The sequence below is a fragment of the Sardina pilchardus genome, chromosome 11 (genome assembly GCF_963854185.1).
Source record: "Sardina pilchardus chromosome 11, fSarPil1.1, whole genome shotgun sequence".
In the NCBI taxonomy this organism is placed as follows: domain Eukaryota; kingdom Metazoa; phylum Chordata; class Actinopteri; order Clupeiformes; family Clupeidae; genus Sardina; species Sardina pilchardus.
This window is the reverse complement of record NC_085004.1, coordinates 33,507,422-33,529,368: the sequence shown is the minus strand read 5'-3', so window position 1 is coordinate 33,529,368 and position 21,947 is coordinate 33,507,422. Positions and strand designations below refer to the sequence as shown.

The 21,947-nt window shown below is 41.5% G+C and overlaps 2 protein-coding genes across 2 annotated transcripts in view; one reads left to right on the top strand and one right to left on the bottom strand.

Moving 5' to 3' along the window:
• The first annotated feature begins 1,052 nt into the window (after positions 1 to 1,052).
• LOC134095328 (integrin alpha-6-like) lies at positions 1,053 to 14,613 on the top strand. The gene is made up of 20 exons (XM_062548778.1): positions 1,053 to 1,121; positions 2,567 to 2,822; positions 3,711 to 3,821; positions 4,186 to 4,274; positions 4,847 to 4,968; positions 6,492 to 6,691; positions 7,342 to 7,430; positions 7,628 to 7,752; positions 7,838 to 7,927; positions 8,025 to 8,089; positions 8,549 to 8,637; positions 9,086 to 9,145; positions 9,446 to 9,522; positions 12,104 to 12,209; positions 12,492 to 12,668; positions 12,845 to 12,955; positions 13,100 to 13,210; positions 13,418 to 13,516; positions 13,997 to 14,122; positions 14,488 to 14,613. Exons 1-20 carry the CDS (start codon positions 1,077 to 1,079, stop codon positions 14,569 to 14,571), a joined length of 2,232 nt encoding a protein of 743 aa, XP_062404762.1. The 5' UTR covers positions 1,053 to 1,076; the 3' UTR covers positions 14,572 to 14,613.
• A 1,837-nt stretch (positions 14,614 to 16,450) lies between these two features.
• gpc2 (glypican 2) overlaps positions 16,451 to 21,947 on the bottom strand; it is a 9,317-nt gene continuing 3,820 nt past the window's right edge. Inside the window, 7 exon segments of the mRNA XM_062549842.1 lie at positions 16,451 to 17,400; positions 17,775 to 17,947; positions 19,639 to 19,775; positions 20,170 to 20,316; positions 21,092 to 21,222; positions 21,597 to 21,624; positions 21,626 to 21,804. Of these exon segments, the coding sequence (XP_062405826.1) occupies positions 17,093 to 17,400; positions 17,775 to 17,947; positions 19,639 to 19,775; positions 20,170 to 20,316; positions 21,092 to 21,222; positions 21,597 to 21,624; positions 21,626 to 21,804 (1,103 nt within the window). The 3' untranslated portion in view covers positions 16,451 to 17,092.

Genomic DNA, 21,947 nt, shown 5'->3' with positions numbered 1-21,947 from the left:
TGGTTTCACAACTGTGCCCAATGACTGTCAACGCATCCAGTTTGACGCCACAGGTTTGTATCCACTCTTTGCAATATTTAGCAGTCTAGCAAAGGTTTTTCACAAAGCGGCAAAATAATGTACTGTATCCCCTCCTTTACAGTGATGGATATACAGTATGTACACCTTCTAGACCATTCAGGTCTCAGGAGAAAACACATTAGTAATACCTACTGTCATGGTGATGCAGCTTTTAGCTGATATGCGGTTAATCTCTGGAACTAACCTTCAGATGACCTCAAAAAAACCCCCAGCTATAGCCAGTTTTAAATCTAGATTTAAGACCAAACTGTTCTCAGGTGCCTTCTGCTAGCTGCACATTCTGCATCAGTCTTTTAATTCTGCTGTGTGTCTTTGATCTTTTCTTCTTTCTAATTACTGTAATCTTTGTTTTAAAATAATTTTACCTTGTGTGTTGTATGTTTTCTTTTTTTATGATCGTAACTTTGACTATTGCCTCACTATGCTGTATTTGCTATTACTGTTTGATTTTGTGTAAAGGACATTGAATGACTTCTTAGTGTGTGTGTGTCTCTGTGTGTGTGTGTGTGTGTGTATACTGTGTGTGTATATATATATACTATACAGTATGCACACTATATTGGCAAAAGTATTTGCTCACCTGCCTTGACCCACATATGAACTTCAGTCACATACCATTCTTAATCCTTAGGCTTTAATATGATGTCGGTCCATCCTTTGCAGCTATAACAGCTTCAACTCTTGTGAGGAGGTCTTCTACAAGATTTAGTGTGTTTATGGGCATTTGTGAGGTCACCCACTGATGTTGGATGAAGAGACTGCCTCTCAGTCTCCGCTCTAATTCATTCCAATGGTGTTCTATTGGGTTTAGGTCAGGGCTCAATGAGCCAGTCTCCTCATGACTTGACATAGGTAATCTACATGTAAATAAAAAAGGAGACGAATGCATGTGTGATGAATGGCCGCTGTGCCGGTGTGTCAAAGTGAAGTTGCAGGTCTATACACATTCTGCTGTTTCTCTAGAAACTGCGGAGGACCATAAAGAGAACCAGTGGATGGGAGTGAGAGTCAGGAGCCAGGGCCCTGGGGGAAAGGTTGTGGTAAGGTCATCAACTTTCAACACTTAGATTTATTTATGTTACTCTGCAATTGTAAATTAGCCTGGAAATCCAGTCCCACATTTGGATCTGGTCTGGATATGAAAAATAAAAATGGCCCAACTCGAGGGTCGGCACCAAGCATGCATATGAAAACATCACTGCACACAATTGGATAACACTACGACCAATGCTTTCCGACTTGATTCCTATCTGGAATTTGATGTTGCAGCGCTGTCGCACACCGATGTGATTGGTGCAGGTCGGCTCCATGGGCATGGGTAATGAGCAGCATTACTGATTGCCAGAGTGACTCGCTGAGCAAATTCAAATTGTGCTGTCGTAGAAATTTTGGATTTCCAGGGTAATTGTAAATAGCAAACTTCTCGCAAATTATTCCCGCTGTAGACAATGCAAATGCTTTTGTTGTGGAGGTGAAGGATTAACAACAGGCAAAAAACTATCTCTAAAGAACTTGGTGGATTAGAATTGGCGGGACTTTGCTCTTGTAAATTGCGTGGATGGTTTTCGCTGTAGGGACTCGCTACATCTATGCAAGGTGAATGATTTGCCTATTACAAGTTTGTTTAACATCAAACTTTCTCCGTAAAGGTGAAAATCTTGCATAGTGTACCCTGAACATCATTCAACTCTGCTGGTGATTGAAATATGCCCTACAGTTGTGAATGTTCGCAAATTGTGATTGGGAGCCGAGAAATATGATTACCCGATGAACTGCAGATTTGATGAAATAAACTGAAGAATAACAGTGTGCGCTTTCTGTGGGTTGGCCATGGCGCTGATATTACTATGCTCGGAAATGTAGGCTATGTACATATCTGGCCCTAAATGTATTGAATGAGTTTACAATATTTCTTTAGTAATTATAATTCAGAACTATTACACTTACCTGGGGCCAGTGAAAACGAGTCCCCTGTGATGAGGGATCTATCACCAGTGTTGATATGTCCCCAGTGAGGAGGGATCTATCCCCAGTAGGGATATAGCAAAATTGACTATGCATTCATTGTTTTCAACTCTTTTGCCTATAAATCACATTTCCCTTCTGATGTGTTGAGAAAATGAGGATGTGGTGATCAATCACCACATAGCCTGGTCCTACCAAACTCTTGTACATATTTCATAATGCACAGAGAGTCTGGCCACTTTCCATTGCCAAGCGTTAACTTGACTTGGTGACATATGTCATGCTCAAACTAGCGCACAACCTCAACATCATCATTCTCAGCTAATCAACTTGTTGATTGGACCTGCACATTTTTGTCCGGAGAAAACCCGCAAATATACCGCAGACCCAGACGACGTACTGAAGGGAAATGAAAATTCAGCGGAAGTACATAGGAGGGCAGAGCCAGGCTACCACATAGGAGCAACACAGGTGAACCCAGGGGTCATCCTCCTCTTTCTCTGCTCTCTCTCTTTCTCAGGTGTGTGCCCACCGCTACCAGAGATGGAAGTCGGAGGAGTCTCGGGTGATGCCTGGCCGCTGCATAGTCCTGGAGCAGGACCTGCAGGCACAAGAAGATGAGCGAGACCCATTCTGTGCTGAGGGAGGTCGTCTGGCAAGGCCAGGGGGAAATACCAAGGAATTCTTTGGCTATTGCCAACAGGGAGTCTCTCCTGCCTTCACCAATGACAAGCAGCACATCCTATATGGAGCCCCAGGGGGCTACGACTGGAAGGGTAAGTGGTGAAAGTTATGTGTGTGAAGGATTTGTGTGTTTATTAGTATAATTATTAGTGTAAGTAGTAATATTATAATATTCTGTGTGTAGACACATATACTCTCTCTTTCTCTCTTTCACCCACACACATACAGTATCTCACAAAAGTGAGTACACCCTTCACATTTTTGTAAATATTTTATCTTTTCATGGGACAACAGTGAAGAAATTATTATTTGCTACAATGTTAAGTAATCAGTGCACAGCTTGTATAACAGTGTGCTTTTTTCACTTAGGGGTGTAATCACTCTTGTTATATATCAGTGGTATTGAGTTATTTTGAGGGGACAGCAAATTTACACTGTTATACAAGCTGTGCTGTGCACTGATTACTTTACATTGTAGCAAAGTGTCATTTCTTCTGTTTCGTCCCATGAGAAGATACAGTATGATAACATAGATCAATCTTTCCATATATATTTTTACACACACACACACACACACACACACAGTATACTGTATCTCTTTTTTTTTTTAAGTATATTTTTTGGGCTTTTATGCCTTTTTAATGATAGTACAGTAGAGACAGACAGGAAGTGAATGGGAGAGAGTGTCGGGGTGGGATCCGGAAAGGACCACGGGGCGGGAATCGAACCCGGGTCGCCGGCGTGCGGTGCAGGTGCCCCAGCCAGTCGCGCCACGGCTGGGGCCTAGTATACTGTATCTCTATTAACTTTATGCCCATTCTATTACATGAAAATGTCCTCTTTTGTCATGGTTATGGTTATTGTTCTGCTTATATTCAGGCTGGAGTCATTCTGAGGTTTATTATAAGACCCACTTCAGTGGTTGATTATGGTGCATTCTAGAACCACCCTCTATTAACTCCCTTTTTGTGACACTGCAGGTATCGTGCGTCTTGAACCGACAGACTGGGATGTGGATTATCCTGAGGTGCTGGAAACCGGGGAAGAGAACGACCCCAAGCTCATTCCTGTCAACATCAGCAGTTATTTAGGTAGACGTGACTCCCACTCTTTAATAATTGAACTGTTAATTTAGCTGTGTTAATAACCACATATCTGCCTCTTCTTGCTTCTGTCACTCACACAAAACAGAAGATGTCTCAATGAAATGGCCACATTTTGTTACAGAGCTCTGTGTACATAAAAAGACCTTGAGTGTAATGTTCCTTGTAAAAAGACATAATAAAGACATGTGTGTTAAAATAATTGAACTTTTTTCAAAATGTTAATGCTAACCACATATCAGATGCTTTTAACGTCTGTGTGTGTGTGTGTGTGTGTGTGTGTGTGTGTGTGTGTGTGTGTGTGTGTGTGTGTGTGTGTGTGTGTGTGTGTGTGTGTGTGATGTCCGTGCAGGATTCTCCATAGGATCCAGCACCACTCTGACCAATAAAGGGGAGCTGATCATCGTGTCTGGAGCCCCAAGGTCTGGACACAGTGGCGAGGTATGTGCACCACTCATAAATATATGTCCGTTTAGAGGAGGTATGCGCACCACTCATAAATGTACATATATCTGTACAGAGAAGCCTATCTGGGGCCCTCAAAAAAAGTCTCTATGTGTGAACCTCATGCATCTATACGGTCTGGCACTCTGGTCTGTCAGAGTCCATATCCAAGGCTGGGATCCCTGCACCCTACACACCTACTTCCTCTGTCCTCTGTCTGTAAAGGGTGGTCACACACTGTGATCTCTCTTTTTTTAGGCAAACAGCCTTTATTAATGTCACTTTGGGTTGATAAAGGCTATTTGCTGAAACATCTGTTTTGAATAGATAACTGACATACTGTAGATATGATTTAGATACAGTATAATTGATTGGAAGAGATATCTGTTGATGCAGCTACCCTGTCCTTACTCATGATAACCTCCCAGCCAGCACCTCTACTTGGGCGTGCATCCTCCTCCTCACTTATTCACTGTATGTGAATGTGCACTTGAATGCAACTGTAAAGGTAAATGTAATGGTTGGGGTGTGTAGGTGCTACAAGGTAAATGTAACTGTGGTGTGTGTAGGTGCTACTGCTGCGGAGTGAAGACAAAACCCAAGGTCTGGATGTGGTGCACCGCCTCACTGATCCTGGGCTGGCCTCGTCCTTTGGCTATGACCTCGCAGTGGTGGACCTCAACGCAGATGGGTGAGCTGCTGTCTAGAACAGGGGTCAGCAGGGTTTTTGGACACACAGTGCGACAGTAGTTTGTTGTTTCTGTTGTTTTGCAGGACAGAGCCTGTCTCAGTTGTAAAAAGCCCAACCTCTCTGTTGTAAAAAGCCCAGCCTTTCAGTGATTAAAAGTCCAGCCTCTCAGTGGTTAAAAGCCCAGTCTCATAGGGGTAAAAAAAATGCCCTAACCCTCTATTGCATGATATATGAAATAATGAAGAAAAAAAACATTTCCACACATTTTATTGCCAGTCATAGAGCACATTGAACAATTCCATAAAAAAATTGAATATTAATAGGGGGTAGATCTAGGTTTGTTACTTTGGGGCAACAACATGCAATAATGGTAATAAATACAAAAAGTGCAGTCTACTTATAATATATCTCTTTATTCCATAACAAAATACATTTTATGAAAGATCTTCAACATCAACTTAATTTGAAAAAAACATTTGTGCTGAAAAAGTAATACATTTACAACTAGTTACAATCTTAGTTGGGTTTGTTACCTAGAAGTAACAATGCGCGACAAAGGAGTATTATTTTTATCCATTCATTCCCATTCAGTTTATGTATGCCTGTTCCTCTTCGTCTTTTTTCAGCTCTCCATCTCTTTCTTCAGCATCTCCATCTGGAGATATCAATAAGCACACATCAATAAACATATTGTTATTGTTATTAAGTATTTTAAAATAAAAAACAATGTACATACTGACAAATACTCAACAAGTCTTGGTATCCTGCCATTTGACTCTGTGTAAGTAACTAGCATATAAACAGGGAATCCTCATTCCACTGTTGCATGTTGTTGCTTTGAGGCAACATAGCTATTTTACACTTTTACTAAATAAATATTCAATAAAAACATAATCAACAGAGTGAAACTGAATCAGAACTTACCCAAAATTGTGAAAATATTTTTTATTTCATGGAAATCCTAAGGAAAATGTCACTTTTTCAAAGGTTTGTGGAGCTGAAAAAAACATGCCTGCCGTATGTGAGTGCAGGTGAGGAAAATAGATTGAAAAGGGTATTTTACAAGTCATGTGATCAAATACAAGCATTCTATTGGCTTTTCAAACTTCCTCCTGATCAATATGAGCATTTTTTATTGGTGTATGATGTTGTAGGCCTGAGAAAATGAGGCGACAAGGGTTTGTTACCCTGAAGCAACACTATGCAATAGAGGGCTAAGTGTAAATAGTGGTGGAGAAGCGTATTATGACCCGGATCACAGAGATTCATACACAGTACTACATTACATGACACTTAGATGTCCGATGAACTGTGTCACCAATATTCAGGTTATGAAGTAAAACTGAATGGGCCTCATGAGAGTCTGTTTAAATGTTAGTGCAGTGCAGTATCAAGCTAAACTAGTCCCATATCTACTGTTAGCTCTAGATTAGTCTACGTTCTTTATTTTGCCACAACTTCAGAATAGCATATTTGTTATTCATACAGAAGTACTATGTAATTATACCATATCTTTGATGAAGGTGGGAGGACCTGGTTGTGGGTGCCCCCCAGTACTTTGAAAAAGATGGAGATGTGGGAGGTGCAGTCTACGTCTACATCAATCGGGCTGGAGGCAGAGACTGGAACAATCTCAAGCCTGTCCGTCTCCATGGAAAAAAGGACTCTATGTTCGGGCTGGCAGTTGGAAGCATCGGTGATGTCAATCAAGACGGATTCCAAGGTCAGCTGAAAAGCCCTCTATGGCGTCTTTTGTGAATGCCATCAAGCTGAAAAAAAGCTTTATCCCCATGTTCTCTACAGGAGGGGATACCCACAGAACACGACATTGGCCAACTGGAATGCTTGTCTTTCTTTTAACCCTTTTGTTATCACAGACAGGCACCCCTGGATATGTATAAAGCACACACAATGAATTTAGCCATTTGTGTACACTAGTATTCCTTTTCCCATGAACTGTCTATCAAATAGAATAGAATAGAATATATACTTTTTTGATCCCGTGAGGGAAATTCAGTTCTCTGCATTTAACCCAATTTAACCGAATTAGTGAACACACAGCACACAGTGAACACACAGTGAGGTGAATCACACAACCCAGAGCAGTGAGCTGCCTGCCCAACCAGCGGCGCTCGGGGAGCAGTGAGGGGTTAGGTGCCTTGCTCAAGGGCACTTCAGCCGTGGTAGACTGGTCGGGGATCGAACCGGCAACCCTCCGGTTACAAGCCCGATGCGCTAACCAGTACACCACGGCTGCCCAATAATATAACCTCATTGTATAGAATGGGCAAAGACATTAAGCTTCAACCTTGAAGTCTGTGTGCTGGGTTCATGTTTTTATGTGACAGAGATGTTCATGAACTTTCGTAACAGATATTGCTGTAGGAGCACCGTACGAGGGACCCGGACATGTCTACATTTACCATGGCTCTGCAGAGGGCATTCTAGAGAAACCCACACAGGCCAGTAAACACATTTTACAGAACATACAGTATCATGTCATGCCATACTGTTAGCCAACAATCTGCTTGTACAGTATTTTCAGAGATGTTGTGTTTAAAAGAGATTGTAAGAGAACATTTCTGATTATAAAAGAAGGTGCTGTTACGTTATTGGAATATTCTGTACTGAATTATTTTATATTTGTTGAACATTTCAGATTATAAAAGGCAAGGGTGGTGTTAAGTTATTTGGATATTCCTTAGCGGGGAACATGGATGTAGATGAGAATGGATATCCAGATATAGCTGTGGGATCTCTCTCAGATTCCGTATTTGTTTACAGGTAATATCTTGTGATGTTGTGTTAAGGTTTATATGTGATTTCTGTACCAGGTGACATGTGATTCTGAATTATCTTATTTTCCCAGGGCAAAACCAGTCATAAATATTGAGCAGACCTTGATGATAACCCCTGATGGCATCGATGTAAAGAATTACAATTGTGATAAGCAGCAATGGTTAGTTTTATTGGTAGACAAACAAATACTGTACATACAATTCATCCCAAATATCTAAAAAACTGGATCTTAATGTGTGTTTTTTTTTATCATTCAGCTCAATTACTGTCAAGTCCTGTTTTAGTTTCACCTCACATCCAGCCACCTACAAGCCAGACATCAGTAAGTATACAAGGAACAGCACATCAGTCCAGTCCAACATCGTAAGCTGTCAATCTCAAACATGTATTACTTTGGAGGATTGGTCACTTGAAGACTTTCCTGTCCAAACTCCATTACAGTGGCATAAAGGTGATATTCAGAGGCTAAAAGAAATAGAGATCCACATAAACAACAGTTATGAGGCAGTCTACATGCCACACCAAATGTCCTGTAGCCAACTGACTCTACTACTCTGCTACTCTACTACCTGAAGTGCCACTTAGGCCAAGCCTAATGTGCCACGGTAGATAGGCTAAGCCTAATGTTAAATGATAGATAGGCCAAGCCTAATGTGCCACAGTAGATAGGCTAAGCCTAATGTGAAATGATAGATAGGCCAAGCCCGATGTACCACGGCTGATGCACTGTCAGCATCTGGTGGTGCTGTGCCAATCCTGACATCTCCATTACCCCTGGCAGATATCCGCTACATGCTGGAAACAGACAGTCAGAGGAGGGAGTGGAATCTGCCATCTCGGGTGGCCTTCAAAGATCCATCCCAAGCAGAGGTGAGGAGTAACAAAGTGCAAATACTCAATACTCACCGCCATCTTGTGAGAAGAAAATTAGTTGATTACCAAATTCTCCTCATTTTGTGTCCATTAACATTAGCAGTGGCTTGTGCTGCATTGGGTCATCAACTTGTACAGACTTTTCTAAGAGAATGGCAGCGACAGGAATAATAGTTCCATGATAATAGGAAACTTTTTTGTCAAATCTAATGCCTTATCATACTTAGTTAGACACAAGGTATCAAGAGGGTATTTTAAGGGGCAGTGAAATAGTTGTTATAGAGTTAAATTGGATCTATGAAGCCCAGAAACAGACAGTAAAATAGTCCTTCTTTGCGTACATATCAGAGCCTGTACTTCTTGAGTGAAGTCCTTAAGCGTTTTTTACCGTATCTTTACATCTACTTGAGTATGAAAAGTGCATTTTTGCCATCTCTGGTCCCAGGGCACTTTGAGACTCGGCAGTTCAAAAAAGGAATGTGTTAACACAGAACTCCGGCTACAGGTATGGATCTTCTTTCTCTTCTGTGAATTCAACAGGCATTTTTAAAATCTGCATATATTATATCAGTATGTTTTATATTTGATAAGGCTTTTATATTTTACAAGAGCCATGTTTTTTATTTTGGGGTGTTGTTTGCGGTCTGAGAATTTTTAGATACATTTTGAATGAGTATTCAACAGATTCAAGCATATGCGATTCATTGGGCAGTGTACAGTGTCCATTACTGTAGATCATCCTCTGTCAGTAAATAAGATGAATTAACAGGACAGGGTTTTGAACAGAGCCAACCTCTCTTCTCAGACGGACATCCAGGACAAGGTCAGGGCCATTCCCATTAGCGTGTCCACATCACTCCTGAGTGCCACGTCCAGCCACCGGTCAGCACTCAGCTCTCTGCCTGAGCTGAAGCCTGTCACCTCACCACAGAACAAACGCACAGCTGAGGTGTGTGGTGTGTCAGTGGGTGTGTTTAAACGTGTGGGTGTGTCTGTGTCTGTGTTTGTATTAGAGAAAGACACACAGAGAGACAGATTGTGTGTATGACTGTGTGTTGGCTATTGATATGAGAGTTTGCATTGTGAATTATTAGGAGTTGTTCTCTATGATATTGTGAAAGAGTGTATGCATTGCACAGACAGATAGTTTGGGGGAAGAGGTAATCCTGATATATTAACATGAGGAAGTCAATAAGCTTCATTTAAAAATAAATAAACATGACCTGCTCCTGGATTTACACAGAACATCTGTAATGATGATGAATCCACTCAGCAGCTGTCCTCCATGTTTGTTTGTACAGCTCAAATTTGTGAATCTTGGATGTGGGAATGACAACGTCTGTAGAAGTAACCTGAATCTGCAGTATCAGTTTGTATCCAGAAAAACAGACACAGACCACTTCACACCATTAAGAAGGTAGTCTGAAATCCTTTTTCTAAGTACAATTTTTGTAAAATGTTGTAAAATTAATGTGGCCGAGTGTCATTCAATTTGATGTTTTGAAATACAGAGAGAATGGCACAGCACTGATTTCTGCCAGTGACAAAAAGATTGATCTGAAGATAACGGTGACAAATAAGGGAGGAGAGAACGCCTATGACACTCAGCTGGTTGCCACCATCCCAAGCCCAATCTATTACATGTCCTACTTCTCCAAGGATAATTCTGTGAGTCAGCATACAGGGCACACCATTCAGCGGGTCATTTCCTGTGTGTCATATCCTCTCTAAATATCTCTAAATAGGCTCATTCGACTTCATACAGTGCTGTGCAGATTTGTCTGAACATGATGCATGCTGGACTTTTGCATAAACATGAAGTGTGTTAACTCCATCATGTTCAGCCAGACCTTCGCAGCTCTGCATGAAGACAAATAAGCCTAAAGTTTATACGCAGAAGTTATAATCTCTATCACTCTCTCTCTCTTTTGATCTCTACTTCCTCTTTTTCTTTCTCTCCTTCTCTCTTCTTTATTTCCACACTGTGGCTATGTACAGGTGTACTGCACTGCTAATGCCAATGGCACCCTGGTGAGATGTCGCGTAGGAGACCCTATACCCAGAGATGCAGAGGTGAGCCAGTTGAACTGATTCGGTATGTGACAGTTAACTCGGCTAGCCTGGCTATCACCGATACTAAGATCAATCTTTTAAGATTGAACATACATGGTGTCTGCACTGTCTTTCTACTGCACAAGAGGCATAATCAATGGGCATAGTTCAAATGACTCTGTACGCATTTGGATAGTCCTTCAACCAATCAGACCGATCCAGGTGCGCCTGGTGGATAAGCCAGTTTGTGATTGGTTCCAGCAAACGTGGACAGGAAGCAGGGGAAAAAAAGTGCAGGTTTCCAGCCTGAGCAGCAGGGCGAAATGCAACTGCCGGCAGATCGGGCTAGGTTCACCCATTTTAAAACTCAGCTGTTTCACATGATTAATATTTGGGAGCTTCTAAGTAATGTTGTGGTTTGTTTCTCAGGTTGATGTCTACATTACACTGACTACAATGAACATCACCTTGAGCACTTCAGAAGTCAATGTTTCCCTGCAACTGCAAACGTGAGCCTAACTCTGGGGGAACCATTTCATTCTGGATAGTAGGCCTTTGCATTGTCAATGTATATAGATTCTGCTAAATTCTGCTTACAGAACATTTGGTTGAGGAGACATTTCATTTCACCCCACATGTTCTTCACATTTGTGTTATCTCAGACTTTATGACCTGCTTCAACCTGGGTTGAATGTTTACTCATGAGACTGATAGTGTCTTGTAACCTGAAGTGAGTCATTTCCTTTAACAAAGTTCACCTTTGGCCACAGGACCAGTTCTCAGAATATATCAGCAGTGAACACCAGGGGCAGAATCATCTTTGATCTTAACCTGCTGTTGTATAGGTGAGCATATTATCAATACTTTATTAGTTTAGCTTTATCAATGTATTCCTGTCTGTACAATATATCAATCGTGCATGCCATAAACCACAGCAGGATTGGCTATGCTATCAGAAAACCATGTTTGCCATATCTGAATTATTCCCGAAGAATAAACATAAATTCACTAGAATAAAGTCAACAGCACCATGGCCCCTAAACTCTCGAATTCCTTCCCTCAATCCCTCTGTGACTGTCCCTCCTTTCCTTTCTTCAAAGCTCATCTCAAGACCTATCTATTTCAGGAACACTTCTCATCTTCCACCATCATCTTTTTGTGTTGTCTTGCTCTGTGTGTGCTCTGTTTGTGTTGAGTTAAAAGTTATTATTATTATTATTATTATTAACAGTCTTCTTTCCTGAGCAGAGTAGCATGGTTGACTGGATCTTGAGCTAGGCGTACATGATATTTCTACATGGCAGATTATTGACTAGCTGCACTTCCGTGCACTTTCATGCAATTGTGTGTTGAATCTATATACTTAAACTTTATGGCAATGTTGTGTTAACATGAACTCTGGGGTTGCTAGTGGCGCAAGCCCATCCCAGGTATCAGTAGTTGGAGAGAAGGCGAAAGTGGAGAGCGAAGTTACATCAGTGGAAGACATTGGTTGTCCGGTCGAGTACAACTTCACGGTACATGACATTTCTTTTCAATTAATTTTCAAATCTAGTATACTGTAATTTTCCAACTATTAGCTGTGGCTTATACATTGATTTTGCAAAATTTTTTCAGCTATGAGGTTAATGCACAGGGCAGTTAATATGATATTAATATGGTTTTGTTTCTTTTAATTTGCATAAAACACTGTCCTGGCTTATACACAATGTGGCTAATACACAGGAGATCACTGTATTTAGGCATACTACACCATGTACTGTTGTGACGTGCAAGCCTGTGACACACCTCATTTCTAGATCAGCAATCTGGGAATACCTCTGACATCATTAACCACCGTGTCACTGGACATCCAGTGGCCCAAACTGAATAAGGATGGGAAATGGCTCCTGTATCTGGTGCAGATCGAGGGGAAAGATGGTCAGAAAATGTCCTGCTCTCCCACACAGGAAATCAGCCCTCTCCAACACATCGAGGTAACTCCCAATCCTAATTTAAGTATCTAAAATTTCCCTCAGGATGAATAAAGTATCTATCTAGCTAGCTATTCTAGTTAATTTACTTCAACTAATTCTGAGTAGGTATAAAGCTGTATTCATCCACATTTCTACACTGGATTGACTGAAATGTACATTTGCAACTGCTCTCCCAGGCTCAAGGCATATCCAGAGGCAAGCGGCAGGCCGTGGAGGCGGATCTGGAGGCTCAGAGCACTGATGGAATATTATCCATATTTGGAGGAAAAAGGAAATACAAAATGCTGGTAATAAAATCCTTTGATAATGTGATATGGTGTGTTTGTAAGTGTGTGTGGTAAGCAACTTAATTTACCTTACATCAGAGCATAATGAAAACATGTAAAACTTGTAAACAAAGACATACGTACATATCCTCTCCTACTTCTCAGGCTTGCGGTGGAGAAGCACAGTGTGTCACTATAAAGTGTCCCCTATTCGGCCTGGAAGATAAAGCAGTGGTCCACCTCAGAGCTCGTTTGTGGAACAGCACATTTCTGGAGGTACAGTACTGTATGTGGGTTTGGAAGGCATAGCATGATAAGTAGCAATTTGTGCATCAGTGCATTATTCATGAAAACCTCAGACATACAGTAGACAACACCCAACAGACACCTTGCTTTGAAATCTCATGTAGGCTACTTAAAATCCTTTCAGCTACACAATACAATGTAGAAAGTGTCTGCAAGTGTCTGTGTCTGCCCCACCAGGAGTACGAGTCCTTGAACTACCTGGACATTCTGTTGAATGCCTCACTCAGCATCCATTCAGCTCCGAAAAACATCGGCCTCAGGAGCCTTCCTACTCAGGTGACGTATGTTCCCACTCTGGCTTAGTCAAATGCAGGTGCACCCACACATAGACACCTCAGGATCAACACCAGATTCCTTTAAAAGCCATCAATTAAAAAGGTAAAAGGAGATGACGGAGTCAAAAATATTATAATAATATAATTTCTAATCAATATACTATACCTTCATTTGTAGTTTAACAACCCAGATTAGACTGAAATGTGTTACGATAGTAACACACTACAGATTTTGTTACCGTATTTTGCAATCGTTAATGTTTTGTATAATTTGTATAGATACTGTATGCTCTAGTTGGATAGTCCTCCAGTAATTCAACCATCAGAACAAGGCACTAACAATTCCGAGATTACAGGTTCAAAAGCGCCAAAGCTGCATACTGGCTTTGAACAAGCAGATATGCTAGATGTATTAGCACAGCATTGTGGTGGGGTTATTGGGGTCAGTCGTGCTGAGGCATGCTTTGTGCGCCCCCTGCAGGTGAAGCTGACGGTGTTCCCTGAGCAGAAGTCGTTGCTGAACCGCAGGGTGCCCTGGTGGGTGATCGTGTTCTCCCTCCTGCTGGCCCTGGTCCTATTGGCTCTCCTGGGCTTCCTGCTGTGGAAGGTAGTGCTACTGTATGAAATATTAATGTGCTCCTGCACGCCTGTCAGAGTTAGTATTCAAATGAACCATCAGGCCAAGAATGTTGGTGTACATCAGATAGGAACACTTTTACATTTATCTAACAAAGTGAATTATTACACAGGCAGCTAGAAGTGAGCTTTGAGCCATATGGAAATGGCTTTTTAAAGTAAACATTTTTGCATAGGACGTGCAATAGCATAAACCTGACATTACCTGGTCTTGTTTCACATACCATAACTACCTATGCATATGTATCAGTGTATGCATGCTTGGGTCTTGGGTATATGAAAATGTGTTCACATACATACAGAGTTTGGTGATCAAGTTCGTCCCTTTTCCTCTAGCTTGGCTGCTTCAGTCGGCCGATGTGTGGCAGAAACAAGAGAGAATACCACGTCGTCTCAGAACATCCCTCTGGAAAGCACTGAATGCATTACGATTGGGAATGGGCCCTAATGTACAACGGCAAAACGTTTGGAACACAAAAGTCAAAGCTTTACTTTTTGCTTTAAATTTGAGCACAGGTTGTGTTCAAATCGTAGCACCTTCTAGATGTATGGGACTGGCCTTGTCACACATTGGGAGCTGGCTAGCAGTCCTGACCAGTGAGACAAGTCTGTGGTTCTACAGTACAACAGTTGATACCTGTTTCAATGTTACATAATTTTTCTATGCATTTTTTTTTATTTTTTTCAATTTCCTGATTGTTTTTGTAAAAAACAACAACAAAACCAAAAACATTTATAGATCAAACAGACATTTTATTCATTGGTTTCACATACACAAAGTATTCCTGACAGTTAGGAATACGGATTAAAAAACATTTACATCACAGTGGAACATTCATACAAAAGGTCATGTTGACTTGTGCCATCACTGTACAATAACCTAACAATGGTATCAACGATTGTAACATGGAGTTTACACATTGGTCATTTTGATTGGACCAAACTCTTTTCAACTTGTGCTTCCCTCAAAACAACAATTGTGTGTGTGATTTGTTTTTACTTTGTATTATCATTTCTAAAGTGGTATGGGCATTATGGACTACGTGACATAAAAGAGTACCAGAACAATCCACTGTACAATGCTGTTGTCATCTTACTGTATGAGTTCTGTAGTATGGTATTGTCATATGCAATAGGCAGAAACAGCCCATCTCAAGGATTGAACAGTTGATTTAGTATTACTACATCACCAAACTAATGTAATGACAGACAGACAAACAGACAGACACACGCGCACACACATTCACACACCATCCATGGCACACAAATAATGATATGTAAACATAAGTAAAAAATATGGTGTGTGCTTCAACATTCAGAAGGCTTTTGTTTTTCTTCTCCTCGTTTCCATTTGTTTCACATCTAACTTGTTTTTCCCTTTCATTCATGCTTCATGTGTTCTCTTTGTACATTTCCTCTCCTCCCACTCTTTCTGCCCTTCTTGTGCTCTCTGTCTCTCATCAAGGCCAGTGCACAGTCCATGTGTATGTTTCCCTCTCTCTCCGTCTCCCATCTGTTTTGCCATCTTTCTCTTCCTCTCCTTACATTTGTCTTTCATCACTGGACTATTCATCAGTGGAACTCAAGGACTCAGGACTGAGGTCTTATTTCTCATTTACTGTCATTTCATCAAGGTCATCTCGCCTTTTTCTCTCAGACAGAAAGCCCTAGTCTTGACAATGCTGCCATTCAACACAAAACCTTTCATCCTACCAGCAGCGATTCCATAAAAAAAAACCCATGTCATTAAACTAAGAGCACCAAATGGACTTGCTTCACCCCAAGTTAAAAAGGTAAAAGTAAATCCAACAAACTGGACTCCTCTAAAAGAAAGCCTACACATTTATGGAATGACAAGACATAAAACTGAATTCACACTCCTCTGGTTTCAACATTCAGCAGTTACATCTGCAAATTTAACATTCAAGTACTTTAAAATAAATAAATAAATACATAAATAATGGCATACATTAAGCATGTGTCCTCAACCAAAACATTAGAAACCCTTATAAATCTATCACAATAATAAGACACCAATACAAATGCCTGGGCCATGCTGGCGAACAATGCCAGGATTTAAAGGATGCCCTCAGCACTGGTAAGGCCCCCTGTGTGCACTGTGTAGGGGATTAACAGAGATATGGGATGCCCTTGTCATTATCAAAAAATGTTTTGTTCGATTTGTATGGTCTCCTTAAATTCACACACTCTTCGTTTCCTAATGCTGAATATTGCATTTGCATGTTCAGACATGATTTTTTTGTAAATATATACCATTACAGAGTCTGACTGTTTTTTTTTTGTTCGTTTGTTTTGATATATGAAAAACTGCTCATTGTGAGTGATGCACAACATATCATTTGAAACGTCAATACTCTCACTGATTTAGGAGAAAGGTGCTTGGCTTAGATCAGGTAGAAAGGACAACCTCGACCCATTGATTCAACTAAAGAGATTGTTACATTAAAAAGAAACTATGTAGTTCAGTGATTTACAAACTGCATAGAGTTCAAAAGTAAGACTAACATGATGCAGTTGAACTGCTGATTTGCTAATTGTCAATGAGGGTTTGATAATTGTAATTTAAAAATTATTATTGCTTACCTCGCTGATAATATGTAAACTTTTCTATGAATAATGACTATGAGAGTTTTCATATTTGAAACTATTCAATCATTAGCTGCCCAAGTTTACAGTCACCTCTAGTGGGATTATTTAACCTTATTTGTGCTATTGATGTATCTTAATAATATTAGGGTGATACTTCTGTTTGGGAATTTTTGCAATACCTAATAAAAAAAATTAGCTGGTGGTTCACTAATACATTTAGCATCATCTTTTGGACTGCTGTGCTTTAGAAAGACAATGGCACAGTGTTTTCACTATGACATTTTTTTCTCCCCGTGTTCTCTGTCCAAATCTGTACCACAGCCATAGCAGGTTACCTCCACAAGGGGGCAAGAGAGAGCACTAGTGACAGACTGACGAGGGGGGTGTGAGAGGTTGTGAGTGAAGGCGGGGCAGCTGACTTCCCCCGGCCCTGGTTGGCACGGTTCCACTTGCTTCCAGTCCGGTCACGCGGGCGGGTGGGTCGGCCAGGGTTGCTAGGGTTACTAGGGTTACTAGGGTTACTAGGGTTCCGTGGTGCCTTGTTGTAGGGCGGGGAGTAGGGCCCGTAACCTGGCCAGTCATCGCTATACCTCTCTCCTCCATCCCCGCCCCCTGAGCCACTGCTGTCTTCCCCCTCAGCTGCAAAGACACGACAACAGGTGAGGGTAACTCGTGTTAGTTTTTGTAAGGTTCAGTATGGTATTATTTTTCATTTCATTTTCTTTACTTAAAACCTCTTTATAAGATATCATGATTGAACTCTACTGGTGACATATAATAAGTGGTGGGCATATGAGGAGTCAGTGCATTCTATTCTTTTGGTTGCAGTATTTATGACTATGTAGACTCCATGAGAACACAGATTATAACAGGCTGTCCATAACTTAACATACCTGAAATCCTACAAATGTGACTATCTATTCAGTGGCAGCATAAGAGGATATGCTCATATTCTAGCATAGTGGAAGACCAGAATGATTCAGAACATAAACTACAGGTCGGGTCAGACTCACAGTCCATGAAGTCTGTGTCCTGTCCTGCCTGGGCGTGCCTCAGGCGGTTGGTGGCTACACGCAGCTCCATGATGAGCTGGCGGGTGCGGATGTCTGGCCGGGCGATGTCCACCTCCACCTCGGGGTTGTTGATCTGACTGACCAGACCGTCTCCGGTCACATCCGGCAAATACCTGACACACACACAAAACAAAATACAGTAATTTCCTGTGTATTAGCCACATTGTGTGCAAGTTGCAGGGCAGTGTTTTATCTTCATTGTCTTCATCAATGGACCAAAACAAAAACCAAACCCATAACCCAGAGCCCGATTATTAATTGAAGCGAGATGAGACCTTTACTGCACAAAAGAGCAGACGTGGGGCTTTCCAACGAGACAAGGCACTTGTCTGTACAATCAAGTATGAATATTTAAAAAAATGATTAAATAAAATAAAATTTTCATAAAAATGATAATAGTTTACTCTGTTCTGCGTTGACCTGCGCATTCATTACTCTCGTTTCAATTACTCACAAACCAGTGATCTCAGAGATATGGCATGCATGTCAGATGAAAGAGGAGACACAGAGCTATCCAGTGATACCAAATACATAGATTCTTCTGTGTTATAAAAACAGAATTTTTTAAGTGGGTATACTGAAATAGTGATGCTATTTTAAGTGGGTATACTGCATAGTCCTGCGTATCACGTACTGTAGACTACACCACTGACTCTCGTTTGATTTTCTCGCGGCTCCGTGATTGGTATCAATGGATAGCTCTGTGTCTCCTCTTCCATCTGACATGTGTACCATGTCTATCCAAACACATCCTTCTAGGTTATAAAACAGACAAAGTGACAGCAAAATAATAACTTCATTTAGCTGAAGTTACCCATGTTGTTGTGTCTTTTTGTGGCATCATAGCCTATTTTCATAATCCAACACTATCATGTGTTTCTCTGTGTTAAGGCACATTCACACACATTGCATGCTCATACCAATTGTAGGCTATGCCTTGACGACACTAAATTAATTCCTGATTCCTGGGTTTATTTTACTTTCAGTCTGTGCTTCCAAAATACCATTCGATCTTGCTGCAAATGATCAGACTTGAGAAGCACGCATTGGCATAACTTCGCAGCTACGCAGATCAGTAGCCTAATTTTCTTGTCGAGGAGGCCCGCAGTTAGAGAAAAGCAGCAGATCATAGACAGAGAAAGCATATGCTCTGAGAACAGAACACAGTTGCGTGTCAAATGTGGCCAAGGGCCTGTGTACGCAGAAACAACAAGTGGCTTGGTGCGCGCACCCACGCATTCAATGTCTTTGACTCCCTGCATTTCTACATTTTCGTGACAAAATGTGGGGGAAATAGAATCGCGTTTCAGCAAAAGTGGGGATGTTATAACGCCTTTAACCCCGCTCGCTATGCTGCAAATGATGTCTTTCCCTTCTAAATACAATTATGTGTACTATATAAATTACAAAAGTTTAATGGCATATTTATTTTAACCGACCCGAACAAACATGACCCAAGTATCATTAAAAAAAAAAAATCTTGATCCATAACCGCGGGTGATTGCAGTCACCAGCTCGATTTGAATCAACCTGTGCATCATTGATGCAGATGGCATTGTCGCAGTTACCTACAGTATGACTGAAAATATGTAGCTTCACACATCAGTGTTCACTGATGCACATAAACGTTGCATTGATGGATATACAAACATGCTGATGCTGATGTATTTCCTCAAAGTGCTAACAGTTCAAACCAGCAGAAAAATATGTCCAAATACACTTTTATGTAAACAGTACACAACCACGTACAGAATAACACACAACCAAGTGAAAGCAAATGTTTGGCTCTCTCCCTAATACTCACCGTCCTCGAGTTTGTCCGTTCCAACATCGGTCTTCATTGGTAACGTCCGCGGCTATTTTGTCATCATTGCAGATGGTGTGTGGCAGGGACACCCAGAAACCCTTCATGGGGCGCAAGCGCTCCTTCAGATCGGACACCTGGACATGGCCCACACACACTTGTCAAAAAACAAGATGGCTACAGAATGTAAGTGTTTCAACATCAACAGCCAAAGTAGCAGCGTGCAGATTTGAAAGGGTGTTTTTGCGTGATGTTTTTGAGTTAATACATTACGTGTCATCCTAACAATGTAAAATAAGTTGCAAAGCTATCCAGCTGTTCTTGGTGCAAAATGTGTGGTGGTTTGTTCAAGGAAAGCTGTTTATTCTTAGATAGTTAGATCATAAGTTTTAGACAAAAACTCCCTTTGTGCCTCCATGTGATACTTTATTAGTTTTCTTTTTCTGTTGCCATTTCAAGTGAGGCCAAGTTTTCCCATCATCACTAATCCTACCACTCTTGATTCCCCCCCTGTAGCTCTAATGTCTTTACCAGGCGGTCCAGGTTGGTTCCGGCAGCCGTGGTGGGTCTCTCCTCTGGGCTGTAGTTTCGGAACGGTTTCCGGTTCCCACGCGGTTCCTTCGGGGAACGCTTGGACCTGCTCGGGGCAGGGCGGGGGTGGCCGCAGCCCTGGAAGACCTGTGGTTAAAATAATAATAATAAATAAAAACATACTTAGTTGTCTGCATTTCCAACGTCTTCATCCCCGCGAGAGTTTAACAGGTGCGATAATTGAAAAACCCCATGTTATTTTCCCATAGAAAAAATCTCAAGATACCGGATCTCCTTATTTGGGCAAAGATGGTGGCTTTTTTGTAGGCGAACTTCAGAGGTCTATGGGTTCGTCTCATCATGCCTCCTCGATCCTCGATGCTCGATCCTCGAGGGGCGTTCCCACTGATCTATAACTAACACTGGATAGACTATCCCATTGTTTCCCCCCCATCATTCTTTATGTAGATCAGTGAGGATCGAGGCATCGAGGAGCGAGGGAGGACGTATAAACGCTACATGAAACGCACCCTGTGGCTAATGCATGAGTAAGTGCACATAATTAGCATCAGCCTGCTGTAAAAGCCAGGGAAATGAATGAACGTCTAGGCTCATTATAGGATGTGACCACCAGAGTGCGCTACAGTATATAATGAGCCCAGGGTACTTTTTTTACACCGGAGTCATTGTTTCTCGGTTTGGTGTCCTACTGGCTGGGTGAACAAAACACAGACCTAATTTCAAAAACATTCCCAAAAATATATGTAATAAGCTAAATGCCTTGTGCATCCAGTGCTAATATGGAACGTCATGGGACATTATGTACAGTCATCTCTTATCCTTAACAGGATTTCAGCATTTGCTATCTTAAAGGCTTTTTAAATGTCAGGGCCCCCTTCACTGCCCCCGTGTGCAGCCTTGCCTTGGTGGAGATGGTGACACTGTTCTCCTGCATGTGCATTATCCCCTCCGACACCTTGACGGCGATGGAGTCAGCAGCCAGCTCCATGTTGAAGGGACCTCCCAGCTTATCAGCTACAACCACCAGCGCATCTGACATGGGGAGAGCAACGGGCAGATGGGGGAGAGGGGAGGTGGCGGTGGTGAGGGAGAGATATGGATGGGTGGTGATGGGGGAGGGAGGAGAGAGATAGATAGACAGATGCAGAGAGATAGAAAAATAAAGAAATAGACAGGAGTTGAGAGAGAAAGCGAGACAGGCAGACAGACAGATTAAGAGATAGACAGAGGAAAGATAAAGATAAGCAGACAGATAGACAGACGAATGAGATTGTGAGAGCAAGGAAGAAATAGAGAATTTAGAATGTCTTATTTATACTTCATCACTATTGTTTATGGAATTAATACCATAACTCATGATCAGTCAAACCTGCTACGTTGGAGACCACCTCCACTTTTTCTCTTACCAATGAAATTGTTCCATTCCGAGTCCAAAGTCTGCCTGATTGGCCAGGCAACCCTTCATCACATTAAGGCACAGTGAGTGGCAGGGCTTGACCGTGGGTATCCCCCGACAGAGTGGGCAGTACCACTGCCGCATCAGGGCACGGACACACTCCGATCCAACATTCAGCTAGAGAAACAGAAACAGAAACTTTTCAGAAACGAGAAAAGCTATATATATATATATATATATATATATATATATATAAAAAAAAAAGAAACAGGGAAAGACAGACACAGAAACGAGAGAGCAAAAAAGAAAGAGAGAGGGACAGGGGAAGAGAGAGAGAGACAGAAATTAAAGAATGCAAAGG

What these genes read in the sequence shown, in the direction of transcription:
- LOC134095328 (XM_062548778.1), top strand. Translation starts at nt 1,077, where the DNA reads ATGGGAGTGAGAGTCAGGAGCCAGGGCCCTGGGGGAAAGGTTGTG. An exon ending in GCCCTCTCCAACACATCGAG is followed by an intron (nt 12,669 to 12,844) that starts GTAACTCCCAAT and finishes CTGCTCTCCCAG; the next exon opens with GCTCAAGGCATATCCAGAGG. An exon ending in AAAGGAAATACAAAATGCTG is followed by an intron (nt 12,956 to 13,099) that starts GTAATAAAATCC and finishes CCTACTTCTCAG; the next exon opens with GCTTGCGGTGGAGAAGCACA.